At 64.7% G+C, this 13,924-nt stretch overlaps 1 protein-coding gene across 3 annotated transcripts in view; it reads left to right on the top strand.

The window, feature by feature from the left end:
* Positions 1-3,842: 3,842 nt before the first annotated feature.
* The window catches only part of WSCD1 (WSC domain containing 1), a 30,817-nt gene continuing 20,735 nt past the window's right edge, over positions 3,843-13,924 (top strand). The window contains exons 1-2 of one of the 3 annotated variants that reach the window (XM_049110081.1): positions 3,843-3,944; positions 12,386-13,065. In XM_049110081.1, coding sequence (XP_048966038.1) covers positions 12,639-13,065 — 427 coding nt within the window. In that variant the 5' untranslated portion in view covers positions 3,843-3,944; positions 12,386-12,638. Of the gene's footprint in view, positions 3,945-4,916; positions 5,048-11,588; positions 11,840-12,385; positions 13,066-13,924 lie in introns of those variants that run through there. The other 2 variants (XM_025462011.3, XM_049110080.1) reach the window with 2 other exon arrangements.

Raw genomic sequence — 13,924 nt, 5'->3', positions numbered from 1 at the left:
TTTCTTCTGCCGCGCACCCCCGTGTGCGGAGCAGGTGCCACCCGCGGTCCTCCTGCCCCAGGTCTGCTCCCCAACCTCCGCTGTCTAGGTGACAGCCGCCCCCGTGAGCTCAGCATCTGACCCAAACCACGAAAGCTGGCCTCTGCTCCACCAAGAGGGGCCTGTGTGCTGCGGGGAGGGCGGTCGGCTCAGGCAGCTGCAAACCCGCCCCAGTGAACCTCATCCTGCACCTGCCAAGCCAGACCGCACGCTGGGGCCATCGGGGGCCACTGGGTGAAGGGTCACCGTGGCTACCGTGTACTGTGCCAGGAGCTTGGCCCTGGAACCTTCTCAGTCTGGCAGACTAGGAAGCCACCCGGAAAGGGGGGGCAGGGGCGGTGATGTGATTTATACAGTTAGAGGAGTAGAGCTGACCCCCAAGCACTGCCCTCTGCTCCCCTGCATTCCCCACAGAAAGGCCCTTCCCTGTCACCCAGACATCGTGCCCTCTTACCGCGAGGCAAACCAGGACCCGGTGGAGGGGGTGGTCTGTATGGGGCCAGGCAGCCGGCTCAGGTCAGCCCAGAAGGGACCCCGGGCTTCCTCCGCTACCCCCACGCTCCCGAGACTCCGGGCTCCCTTGGCCAGGCCTGCACGTCTGGCTGCCCCAGAGCAGAGCTGGGGTCCGGGGGCGCCTTTCCAGGCAAATGAGGTCCTTCTTCCCACTGCAGGCCCCTCCTTCTTCTGCAGGCTCCTCCGTCCCATAAGGGTTACAATTCCCGGCTGTGTCTCGGTGGCCTCGCCAAAGCCCGGCTGCGGCCCCTCCTCACGGGGGGCGGGGGGGGGGGACCTGCGAACAGGCAGCCCAGCCAAGCGCAGAGCCAGGCCTGGCGTCTGAGTGCGCAGAGCGTGCCCCGAACGGTTCACGGCGCTGCAAACCAGCACAGGCGGGAAGAGGGTCCCTCCAGGTCTCCAGGTCTCTGAGGGCCGCGGCCTCTGGTGATGCGGATGCCATGCTCCACAGGAGTGAGGGCAGCCTTCCCAGGCCACTCCAGGGCGGTGGAGCTGATCGCCCTGTGGGTCAGGGTCTCCTGGAGTGGCAGCCAAGGGCTCCGCGGTCAAAGGGGAGGGTGCTCATGGGCAGGTAGCCAGGCGCTGGTGCCTCATCATCCCACCCTGGCCCGTGGTGGCTGGACCCGGCACAGTGAGCCACCCATACTCCCTCTGACCCAGGGCCCCCCTGGCGGCCACAGAATCCCACAGGTGACCGCAAGACGCAAGCCGACTGGGTGGAAACGGGGATCAGTGTGCGACCTGAGTGGGAGGGCGTGGTCTCTGAATTCCTGGGAAGCACCGTGGCTGACCACTGGGGACCTGCCCGGATTCATTAAAAATATGTCATGCTAGACTTACTGCATTTTAAAAAATCAATCAATTATTTATTTAATAAATATTTAGTGAGCCAGCCTATGTGCCAAGAATTAAGCTAGACCCCAAGGATGGAGTTGTGAACTATGCAGACGTTTCCCCAGGTTTGCATTGGCAACATTCTAAATGGGGCGCGGTGGGGGGCTGTGAGGGTCAGGAAGGAGATGACAGACAAAAACCATGTGCCCCGGGTCACGATGGGGTGAAGGTTTTGTGCAGCCCAGGAACTGGCCGGCAAGGTGGCTGCTTTAAGTAGGACATCAGGATGGCCGCGCTGCGGGGGAGGCACGCCATGAGCCTGCTGGGTCAAGAAAGTGCCCATGTGCGGCATTTCTGGAGTGCGGAAGCTTGGGGAGAGCTCCTCAGATGGTATTTGCTAAAAAACATTATATGTTTATTCTGTGGCAGACCACAGGCTACACATGTCATGACATCGGGTCACCAGCAACCCTTCCACCACACTGTGTGTTTCATGCTTCCCCTGCCTGGAATGGCGCCTGCTCCCTAGAGCCCCGATAATGCCGACTTCTCCTCTAGGAGTCCATGGAAATGTCACCTCCTCCGTGAGGCCTCCCCTGAATTCCTCCAAACTTTTGGTGTCATATGCATCCATGCACACCCTGCTATTTGCCCTCCCAGCAGCCATCATCCTCCTTGTGCTTTGCTACCCCCAGAGGAACACTTTTGACCACGTGGTGATGAGCTTGAAGCTACAGCCTCCCAACGGACACAGCAGAGCTCCTTCTCTGTTGCACATGCTCACTTTATGCATTATTTCATTGTCCCGTTCTTCACACTGGAAATTCTTTGAAGAGATCCCTCCTTCTTTTCTTTTTTTTTTTTTTCCCCTCCTTCTTTTCAAAGAGGCTTCAGTGGTCAATACTAATGCAATGGACGTCTTGCTCAGTGAATAAGTGAAAACATGGGTGGATGGAAGGATGGGTGGATGGATGGTTGGGTGGATGGATGAATGGATGGGTGGGTGGAAGGATGGATAGATGAGTGGATGGATGCATGAATGGATGGATGATGGATGGGTGGGTGGATGGAAAAAAGAAAGGATGGATGAAAGGATGAATGGAAGGATGGATACATGGGTGGATGGACAGATGGAAGGATGGATGGGTGGATGGATGGATGCATGGATGGATGGATGGGTGGGTGGGGGGATGGAAGGATGGGTGGATGGATAAGCCAGCAGGTAATATGAAACTAGGAGACAATGTAAATACTTGGGGTTCAGTCCCTGGATCCACAAAGAGAGGAGCAGATGGGGTCTAAACCCAAAGACAAGAGGTGGGATTGAACTGGGAGCAGATGGTCAGGTCCCTAGTCCCAGACCTGCAGGGAGAGGGAGGCAGTGCTCTGCCAGGGGTAACTAGATGTGTCAGTTCCACGGTGGGACCCCCACAGAGGTCCCCGTGGTATTAGGTACCTCCTGGGATGTGGACAAAGATGACATGCGGACCACTGTCAAACAGTTCTACCCGTGCAGATGTGACAGCTGTGAGGCAGAGCTGGACAGTGGTCGGGAGTGACAGCTAGTCCAGGCGGCCTCCTCATGACCTCTTGTCTGTCACCTCGTCCCAACTCTGAAACACCCCTGGCTGTCTGGACACCTGACAGGTGGTCCGAGCCCCATAACCAAGCCCTTGTCCACCACTTCCTGGCTTCCATCCTCCTCCTTCCTGCTCCACATGTCTCCCAAGTCAGCAGACGCCCCTACCTGTGCCCCCCGAAGAGGCTGCATGGCACGCCCCTGGAGGGCTTTGCACAGCAGGTGCAGTGTGGCATGGGGCACAGAAGTGGCACAGACACACAGTGGACGGCTCTTCTCTTGTCATGAAGCAACTCTCCTCCCTGGCAGTGGCCACAGGGGTCTTCCTGGCTGAATGCTGTCCCCGGTGACCTCCCAGAGGGGCTGGGCTAACAACACTCCCCTGAGCTCTGTTTGCTGGGAGCGTTGGGCATTTATCCGCCTTCGGGCCACAGGAGCTTCCTCTGTAAAATGAGCCGGTGAGGGCAGCCCCTGACCTCCTGTGAGCCCCCAGGGAGATAATGGGCAGGGGGAGGGGGCCTGGACCAGCGTCGCCAGCATGATCCTCTGCACACATCCGCAGTCTGGGAGGGATACACGTGGGGCTATTCTGCAAAGCTGGGAATGCCAGGGCAGTGCCGGATGTGGATCTCACCCCGGTACCCTCGCCCAGTGTCCTCAGGGCTCCAGGGGGGGCTGACTCTATTCTGACTCTGGGGCTTGGCTGAGCGAATGTCAACAAGTCCCCTTCCCCTCTGGGTGCCGCTTGGCTGACCTCCATGAAGCGGGGCTCCAACGGGTCCCAGTCTCATCCTCTCCTTGCCCACCCTGCACCTGTTGCAAACAGGCTCCTCAGAGTCTTGCCAGGCAGCTCTGCCCCTAGCGGTTGTTGGAGGCATGAAACTCCCCTTTCAGGAAGACAGGGTTAGAGCCTCGCCACCGCCACCTGCTCCTGCAGCCTCTGCTGCTGGTCCTCAGCCTCCCGGAGCCTCTAGCCGCGGTGAGGACAGGGCCCGCTGGTACATCCGCAGGGGGTGGCACTGTGGCTGGGGGGACTTCTGAGGGGCAGGGGCAGGGGAGAGGTGTTGAGGGGAAATCCTTAGGGTTGGATCCAGCCCTTATTTAGAGGGGGATTGTGGATAGCAGAGTGATTGTATACCTGTGTGTCCGTATCAGAGCCTGTCTGCCTCGTGTGTCACACACGAGTGCCTGTGGGTCAGTGCCTAGGCCGACTCCACACCAGAGTGTGTCTGTTAGTGGTCTCTGGTGTGGGGCATGGCAGGAAGGAGTGGGTCGGCCCTGAGGGTGGAGGGTCCGTGTGGGGGCAGTACCGTAGCAGGTGGCAGCACCCTGAGTGTGCAGGCTTGGGAGGTGGTGTCCGTGTGTCTGCTCGTGGGGTGGTGATTCCGTGTGTCCGAGTCCAGCCGTGGATGGGACAGTGACCCGGTGTGTGTCTGTGTGTTGGAACCAGAGTACCACCAAGTGTGTGACCCTGTGTGACCCTGTCACAGCGTCCTGGGTCGCCTGTGAGTGAGTGGGACAGAGCACAGGGTGCGTCCGCGGGGCTGGGAACAGGGATGCGGTGTGTCCTGTCCTCTGTCTGAGTGAGTGTGGCAGTGCCGCGTGTTGTGTATACGTGTGCCGGAGTGTGAGCACCAATGCACTGCTGGGTGTGTGCATCACGGGGGGGGGCGGCGTGCGTGCGCGTGTGCACCCGTGTGCACGCGCCCGGGCAGCTCACGCGCGTCCTTGCTCCGCCTGGGTGGCCGGGCTCGCGGGCCAGGTCCGGGCGCGGCCCCCGCCCCCAGCCCGAACCCCCTCCCACGCGGCGGCCGGAGCGGCGCGGGCGCCTCTAGGACCCGGCGGCGGCCGGCCGCTGTCCCCGGGCCGCGCGAGTGAGCATGTGCAGAGCCCGCCGCCCCCCGCGCCCGCGCCCGCCCCCCGCGCCCGCCCCCCGCGCCCGCCGCCGCCCGCCGCCCGGAGCCCCGGAGCCTCTGCCTGGAGGCGCGTCGGGCCGCTCGCGAGGGCGCGGGGGCTGCGCGGCTGCGGGGCCGGGGCTCGGACTCGGTGCCCGGGGCGGGCGCCCCAGCCGGCGATCACCGGGTGAGTCCTGCCCCCGGGCGCGCCGCCGGGACCCCGCCCGGACCCTCGTCGCTCCTTCCCAGCCTCCCAGCCGCCCGCGAACAAGTTTGTGCAGACGCGGCCGGCGCGCGGCAGGGCTGCACCTGCCTGGGCTCGGGGCGGCTGGCGGGGGCGCCTCTGGGGCCGGGGCGGGGAGTGGGGTGCGCGCGGGCGCCCGGGGAGGGCGCGGGGTGCACCTGCTTGGCTGGGGCGACCGGCCAGGGCGAGGAGTGGGGGAGCACGCGTGGGGGCAGCGATCGGGGCCCGGGGTGGGCGGGGGCGCGCAGGGCAGCTTTGGATGCGTTCTACACCCGCCCTTAACCGCCCGGGTCCGTGGAAGGGAGGCCATGGGCCGCGGCGGTGGGCGAGCGCGGGGTTGGGGTGCGCGCTGCCTCTCCGGGAGGAGCCGCGTCCCCGTGGCAGCTCCCCTTGCTCCGCGGCCAAGCCAGGCTTCCGGCCAGCGGAGGCTCCGTCTGCCTCTCCGGGAACTTGAACGGAGGCAGAGAAGAAGGCGAACCGAACCGTATTGCTGGTGCATTTGGTCTGGAAAATATCCCCAGCAGAGCCCTGCGCCCCCCCCCCCCCAGGTGGGGACCGACACGGGACTGGGGGCTGCTAATTGTGTTTCTCCTGTGTGTCCTGAGCCTCGGGGTGGCCAGTCGATGGGGGGGTCTGCTGGTCCTCCCCAGGGAGGTAGGGGCACAGAGGTCCAGCTGTCCATCTCTGGGCAGGGGGAGGCTGGCACCGAGGTCTGGCTCCCTCCCCACCGGCAGGGAGTGACTGTCCACACGGGCCCTTCCAGGGCTGCCCCCAGACAGACAGACTGGGAAATCCACTGTACTTTCCTGACCGCAGCAGATGCCACCACCCTTTCTGTGGCCTGAACGGCGTGCTTGGGTTTGTGGAGTCACTGGGGCCATCCTTGGTTGGGCCATCCTGGGTCAGGTCAGGAGATGGGGCCTAGGATATGGGGTTAGGGAAGCGAGGGGTGGGGGGGGGGGTGGAGAGGACGGAAAGGCTGGCCAGCCTTGCTGTGTGCAGCAGCTCCTTCCTGAGGGCTGCAGGTGCTGGACAGGAGGCAAGGGGGGCTCCCCCAAGGATGCCCCTCACCCCCCATCACATACTGTTGGCTAGGGTCTCGGAAGTCCCTGGGAGACGGTGCCCCCATGGGCCGCAAGAGCCCCGGGTCCTGTGAGGAGCGGCAGGGAGCAGGAACGTCAGTCTCCCGAGCACACTCGCGGTCAGGGCAGCTGGGCAGGCTGCTGGGCTGGTGCGCTGAGCCCGGGGGTGGGGGTGCCCGCAGCCCCCACCTGCAGCTGCACCTCCCATCCTCAGCGTGAGATCTCCTAACTCCTCTGGAAGGATGCTCAGTTTGGGGGTAAGCACACCCCGCTGTCCAGCAGGTGTGGGGGCCCTGCGGGGTGTGGCCCATGGCCTTGCAGCACACCCGGCTGGAAGTGAAATGAAGCTTAGGTTAGGCAGAAGGCCAGGCCCTGTCCCTTCCCTCCTGTCCACCTCACCAGACAGAAGGGGATGATGCTCTGGGCTCCCAGTTGGTGGGCCGCCAAAGCCCGAGTGTCCGGCCAGGTCATTGAAGGGCCAGCACTGGGGAGTGAGTCACGGAGCTGGTTCCCGTGGAGTTGGCCTGCAAGGCCCCCGGCGCCCCACGCCTGGAGGCCGCACTGAAATCCTGCTGAGCAGGCGCTTGTGAAGGGCTGCTTCCCTGGTGGGCAGTCCGGCCTGTGCTTCCATCCGGCTCAGCCCCAGGGCCGCCCGTCCCTCACGGGCTGCACTGAGGTCAGGGCCCAGGAGTGGGCTGGGTGCAGGGTGGACCCTCGGGGACGTCATCCAGGGACGCGCCTGACCAGCATGCCCACCAGCGGGCCACCCTGCTCACCTGGGGAGTGCGTGCGTGACCATACCCTGTCCTTGGGCCTCCAGGCCTTGTTGTCACATGGTTTCTTCTAACCTTTCCTTGCTGGTGTTGATGGGCTGCCTGCACGGTGTTCACGAGTGTGCCACTTTTGGAGAATGTGGTTGGAGAGGAGCTGCCTGCCCTTGTGGATGGGGGACGCGGATGGGGGAACAGGCTGGGTTAGTTAACTTAGGGGGTCAGAAACAAGGCGCACCTATTGGCTATGGGGTCCCCTTCCTTCTGCGTGGCTTCTCTTCTCCATGAAGACACTGGGCAAGGTGAGCCCCTCCGGGAGGGTGGCTGTCTTGGCCTGAGGCCCGCAGGGTTCTGAGGGCAGGAGCGCCCCGGGCACCCCATCCTGTAGCGACTGCAGGGCGGGGCTGAGGTTGCGGGTTCCACACACTCGCCCAGGCACTTCCGAATTGCTGGGAGGGATTTGGAGAAGCATGTGAACGAACAAAATGGGGTTCTCCAGGAGCAGGGCCCCACGGTAGCCCAGACAGGTTGTGACGGGCTGCTTCGGGGGAGCGTTGGGCTCCCTCCCATCAGCCCGCAGAGGAGGGGAGTCGGCAGCCCCCACGGTGGCTCCCTGCTGTCTTTCCGGATCTGCACCGTGGGGCTCCCTGGACGTGGGCTGCGTGGTGTGTGCGGCACATCGGGAAGCGCAGGTCTGGTGTAGTGAGCCCTCAGTGAAGGCTGGGTGGGGACGCGGGCCCTCTGTGATTCCTTCGTTGGGGGCTGATGGGGAGGTGGCGCATTCACGCCTGAGCGAGCGGGTCATTCCAGGCGGGTCATTCCAGGCACGTGGAAGCACCCAGTGGGCTCTGGGGCTGGGTGTGAGCCGCGCTGGTGGGAACCTCAGCATCCCTCCTCCCCGTCACGGTGCACACAGTCTCCACCTTTCTCTTATGTTTTATGCCCTCTTAGCAGCTTTTCTTATTTTGGGCTTTTTCATTGAAGTCCTGCATTCAGATCAAAGTACCTGGGTCTTCAAAGCTGGGGATCCCCACCCCGTTCCCATTTCCCAGACCTTGTCCCGCCCGAGGGCCCAGACATTTAACGTCAGGGAGTCCTTTGCTCTTTGGTCTGAGCCTCCAAGATGCAGAGGCGTGGGCACCATGGTGAGGGCGGCCGGGGGCACAGATCTGCTGGGGGTCTGTCCTGCACTCCACCCAGAGCGGAGGGGCCCCCAGGCTGAGAGGAACCGTGGGGAGAGCAGCGTGGAGCCCTGACTCCAGGCAGGATGCATCACCCAGGTGTGGTTTACCCAGCATCCCTGTCCTACAGTGGGGCTCTGGGGGCGGGGGGTGGCTCTGCCACAGATCAGGAAGGCTTCCTGGAAGGGGTGGCACTGAAGCTGAGCCTTGATGGTCACAAGGCATTTCAGAGTTATGTCAGGGTCACAGGCCCCCCCAGCCCATGGAAGAGCATGTGAGGGGACCCCACATGACACAGCTCACGCTGGCCAGGAGACACTGTGCTCGGGACGCAGCCTTTCCAGAAGGGGTCCTGAGGACCTTGGGCTGGGCCGTCCGAGTCTTGGGGAGTCGCCATGAGGGGCAGCAGCACTGATTCTTCCTGTGAATGAGGCCACCGTCCTGGGCTTTGGTGATGGCAGGGAGCTGAGTGCGTGGAGGCTGGGCTGGAGGCGGGGACAGGCATTGCCTGGCTGGGGGCTCCCCAGTGCGGCTCCCCACCCCCCGCCCTGGGTCCCGAGGCTGAGGACACCCCCCATCCTGCAAGCTGGAGCTCTGAGTGGCCGGGACCCCATGGCCCATCTCCTGGGGGACAGTAGCATGCTGGGCCCCGGGCCTCCATCTGTACAGCTCTCGCTCCCTGGGGAGGGTAGCTCTGAACCCGGGGTCAGGAGGGGGCCCCTGCCAGCTCTCCTTCCAGCCCCCAGGCCCCAGGGGCTGCCTGCTGTCCTCTCCCCATTGCCCCCACCCCCCGAGAGGCAGGCACCATGGGCCTGACACCTGTCCACCCACAGGCTGGGCACCTGCTGCCCCTGAGGCCCAGACAGCAACAGAGCAACAGGAGAGGGCCCCAGCTCCCCCGGGATCCCCAGGAGCCCCGTGCCCCCTTTCCCTCTCCTCCCCCAGGCCTGTCCTGGTCTGGGCAGGGCAGCGAGCATCCACCTGTGTCCAGCCCCGGGACAGGCTGAGCCCCACACCCCCTCCTGATGAGGGCCTGGGCGAGGTCCCTAGAGCACCTGCTTGATTCCAAGATGGGAAAACTGGCCCAGGCCCCCAGCGGAGGGGCCCAGGAGCTGGCACGCTCCCCCACACGCTCACTCACATGGCAGCATCTGGGACACTGGGCTTGGGGCACACCGGGCACGACACCTGCGGCTCGGACCCGGCGTGATTTTAGGGAGGTGCTGATGGAAGCGCGTGGGAGTCCTTGCATGCAGCGGGCGCAGGGGGGGCTCCAGAGCAGGTGGCCCAGGCAGGGGGCGTGCAGCCCTGTGGTCCGACGGCAGGCAGTGGGCCTCACCCCACGGGACGTGGGGGCTGCAGCTCTGGGGTGGGGGAATGCCGGGCACCCACGGGGGTGGGGTGGGGGTGACCGCGGCCCAGCTGGGATCTTTCCTCACATGGGAGCAGCTGCCAACAGCTGGGGGTGGTTTCAGGCAAGGATGGGGCACCAGGCCTGCCCCAGGGAGTGGGGGTACAAGGGACACCAGGGGATGGGTCACACCTGCCGCGGCCCCTCCTCTGGCTCTTGCTCCCTCATTTGCCTCCTTGGTGTTCGTAACTTCTCAGGAGCAGGAGTTTCAATGGCAGGGCTGAGCTAGCTGCCCCACATCGTAGTTGAGGAGCCTGGGCTCCGTCCTGAGCAGCACCTCACCCCCGGGGCTGTGGGGTGCCGCAGGCACCACTGATGGGTGCTGACCTGGGCAGGCAGGCCATGCTGTGGGGCTGACCCTGCGCTCCCCCCACACTCCTTGGAGCCGCCCTCCCTGCGGGCTGCGTGTAACACATCTGGTAGGATGGGTGCCCTGCTGGAGGGGCTGCTGGCCTCAGGGAGGGTGGGCATGGGTGGGGAGGAGTGCAGGGTGGGGGACCCCCCCTCCGCCCCCCACAGGTGTTCTGGGCTGGGAGTTGGCCTTATAATGGAGAGTTTAGGATGGCGGCCTGCTTTATAGGATTTCAGGGGCCGTCCCTGCCCCCAGGCGCAGCCCCTCCCTGCCAGGAGGCCCTCTGGGATGGGTGACTACAGAGGTGGGGTCCTGGGGGAGCCTAGGGGTGATCCCTGGCTCTGCGAGCACCCACCCACCATGTGTGGCTTGTGGGGACTCCAAGCTGTGACCATACATTCACAGTGCTAACCCGCCACCCCCTCCACCCCATCTGCCCCGACCCCTTCCCTCCACAGCCAGAGTCTGGCTATGTTCATTTTAGAGGGTTTTTCTCAAACAGAACCCCAGGTTCATCAGCAGAAGCCTTTTGCAAGCAGACCCGAGACCCCCTCCCTAGAATGACAACACGGACAGGGGTCACACCTCGTGGCTCCTGCTGCCTCAGGGTCCTGGCTGCTGGGTGTCGGCGCTCGCCCCAACTCCCCCACATTTGGGCGCGGCCTGAGAGCTCGGAGCCCCTGGACCCCATAGGGGGAGCAGCTTCTCGACCTGAGGATTTGCCTCTCAGGTCATCCTCTCCTTCACCTTGAAGAGCGTACTCAGAACGAGGATCGCTGCATGTACAAGGCCGGGCAAGCTCTGCGCTGGGGTCGGGGTTGCAAACATGAGCCGGGCGCAGGATCTTGCCTGGAGCTGGTCACAGGCCTCCGTGGGTGATCCACAGCTTTCTGAGCGGGGTCAGCTGTTGCCAGGAGCCGGGTGCTGGGTGCTGGGCCAGGGGTCAGCCCAGGCTGTGGGACGGCAGAGGAGTCTACCCCAGTGTGTGCATGTGGTGGCAGTGGGGTGGTCAGGGAAGGCTCCCTGGGGGAGGTGGCACCCAGGCTAAGCCCTGGAAGATACCCGGGGATTCACTGGGCCTAGAGGGTAGATGAGGCCCAAGAGGAGGCAGCAGAGACTCTGTGCTCAGGAGGCTCCCTTCGTCTGGGTGCGTGCATCCCTGTGCGCGAGCCCCGGGCCTGGGGCGGGATGAGCTGGTTGGAGCCTGGTGTTTATCCCAGAGCCCTGGGGTGGGGGTTGTGAGTAGGGCAGCGCCCATGAGCAGGTGTGCATCGGGAGGGTGGCCCTGGCGGCCTCTCGGAGCAGGAGGCACAGAGAGCAGCAGGGATTTCTGGGGATTTTCTCTGTGGCCTCACAAATCCGATGGGGCAGGGAGAGTCTGGGAGACCCACTGCAGGCCCCCACCCTGCACTGTTGGCCCAGGACCTGCCCACACCCCCACCCCTGGCCCCCAGGATATGCACAGACCCCGCACCCCACCCCAGGACCTGCCCACACCTCCCCACCCGCTAACCCACCCCTCCTCCTCTGGTGATGGGAGGGGGTAGGGGGTCGGAGGGGGGTGGCCTCATGGGCTCTGGGGGCGGGCTGCTCTGGCTGCAGAGTCTTCTCCCGGGATGCCAGCCCCTAAGAGCCCAAACACCTCTTTTCTGCTCATGCTGGGCTGGCTGAGCCCCACGCACAGAGCGGCCATTGAGGGGCTGCGGGCCTGGCGGGGGTCCCAGGCCGCGTTAGTCACGCTCCCAGGAGCTTTTCTTCCTGGGACAAGACCGTCCTTGTGCTCAGGGCCACCCTCGCGCGGCGGCCCGGCTCCCGGCAGCTGCAGAGCCCCCCTCCCCGAGCAGCGAGCAGCACACTTGAGGGGCGCCGCCGCAGGAGCCTGGGCCAGCGCGGGGCGCCCTCCTGCTTTCCCACCAGGTGCCCACCTCCGAGATAGCAGGTGCTTGCCCACACCCTCTCCCCTGCTCAGCCCAGTGACCACTGCAGAAGCAGTTTCTAGAACAGTTTCCAGTCCTGAGGCACCCCCAGCGGGTACTTGGCAGGCCGTTCGCATGCATGGGGCACCTGCTGCTTATGGGTACCTTGGCTCCTCTGCCGGCTGAACGACTCGGCAAACTATCTTTGCCTCCAATCGCCTTGCCTGTAAAATGGGGCTCCTACCCCTTCCACCTCGCTGGGCTGCCCCGGGGTCAGTGCTCAGGTCAGGGCCTGGCGGTGGAGTCTGTCACAGTCCCTCTGTCACGGGATCTGCTCAGTTGTGGGGATGGGGGTGTCATTCCCCATTGGTGGGGAGGCTGAGGCTGGAATAACTGCCCAGGGGCACACAGCCGGCAGCTCGCAGGGCTGTGCCTGGAGCCCTGTGCTCTGTCGGTGCATCCATAGCACAGGTGTCCCGTGGGTAAACTGAGGCAGGAGCCTCAGTGCCCACCCCCCCCCCCCCACACACACACCGTGGCATCTAAGCGTGCTCTTTCTGCTTTTCCAGATTCCGCAGCCGGGGATGTGTGTCCGTGTAGCTCAGCGATGGTGAAGCTGGTGACACAGGGGCAGAAGCCACAGCTGCGGGGCTCTGTAGCCGGAGACGCGTGATGCTGCCCCCAGCGCACCTGCTGACCCTGAGGAGCACAGGCGGGCACCGGGACGCGGGGATGAGGCCTCTGGAGGCCCCGGCCTCCCTCCCACCTGGGCGTTAGGAGCCGTGCCCAGGCTCCAGCCGGGAGCCCCTCTGTCCCGGGGGCATGGCCAAACCCTCCTTCCGGCTGCAGAAGCTGCTCCGCCGCACCCAGTTCCTGCTCTTCTTCCTCACGGCCGCCTACCTGATGACCGGCAGCTTGCTGCTCCTGCAGCGAGTGCGCGTGGCCCTCCCGCCGGGACCCCGCGCACCTGGCCCCCTGCAGGCCTTGCCGGTGGCCGCCGTGGCGCTGGGCGTGGGCCTGCTGGACAGCCGGGCGCTGCAGGCCCCCCGTGTCAGCCCAGAGCTGCTGCTGGGCGTGGATGTGCTGCACGGGCCCCTGGCGCGGCCCCGGCCTGGGCCCCGCTGGCTCCGCGGCCGAAACTCGGAGCTCCGCCAGCTGCGGCGCCGCTGGTTTCACCACTTCATGGGCGACCCCCAGGGGCCGCTCGCCCCAGGCCCCGAGGCTCCCAGGCCCGCCGCTGGCAGCCGAGGTAGGTGCTCCCCCGGGGGCCCTCCCCTGCCTGGGGTGGCTCCCAAGACCCCGTAGGCCCCGCAGGCCCACTGCTCCCATCTACATCCTCAGGAGTCCTGCTGTCACCTGCGGGACAGGCCCCACATCCCGGAGCACGTGTCCCGGCTTTGTGGCAGGCTTGACGGTCAGGTGGACATGTCCCCCAGCGTCCCCGGGGCCCCGAGGCAGCAGGGACAGAGACTAGAGCCCCAGGGCTGCAGCCTCCCCCAGAACTCGGGGCACGAGCCGCGTCTGCACAGCAGTGTCAGCAGGTGATGGTGGCTCGTGCAGGCTGAGAGCCCAGGGTGGGAGGGCCTGGGGCATCTGTGGGCACTGGGACCTGGCAGCTGTATCTTGTCTGTAACCAGTTCCATCGTTTGGCATTTATGGTGCGTGTATAAATGTACCACATGCAGGAATTACCGTAATGGTTGGATCCCGATCCTACGGGGGAAAACTCTGGGGTGCAGAGGTTCAGGCAGGTCCCGCCATCACCCTCCCCTGAAGCCCTGGCCTATCTGGGGTGTGACCCCAGGTGCTGGCAGGGAGTGGAGAGGGAGTCGGGGAGGGGAAGGTGGCAGAGGAGGGATATGGAGGGCAGAGTGCGTATCTGGGAGTGCAGCCTGGAGGCAGTGGGTCAGGAGGAGAGCCAAGCCTGGCAGTCTGGCTTTATCCTCAGGATGGTGGGAAGGTCCAGGGACAGGGAGGAGCCCTGTGGCCCTCGTGATGGTGAGGGAGGCCCAGAGGATGGCGGGCTCCTGATATCACAGAAGGGTGTTTCTCAGGAAGTGACCTAGGTCAGAGCCCTGTGCTGTGGGGTTTGTCAGCGGGGCTTCCCC

The sequence above is a fragment of the Canis lupus genome, chromosome 5 (genome assembly GCF_003254725.2).
Source record: "Canis lupus dingo isolate Sandy chromosome 5, ASM325472v2, whole genome shotgun sequence".
Lineage (NCBI taxonomy): Eukaryota > Metazoa > Chordata > Mammalia > Carnivora > Canidae > Canis > Canis lupus.
The sequence above is the reverse complement of the archived record's forward strand: the minus strand, read 5'-3'. Positions and strand labels throughout refer to the sequence as shown.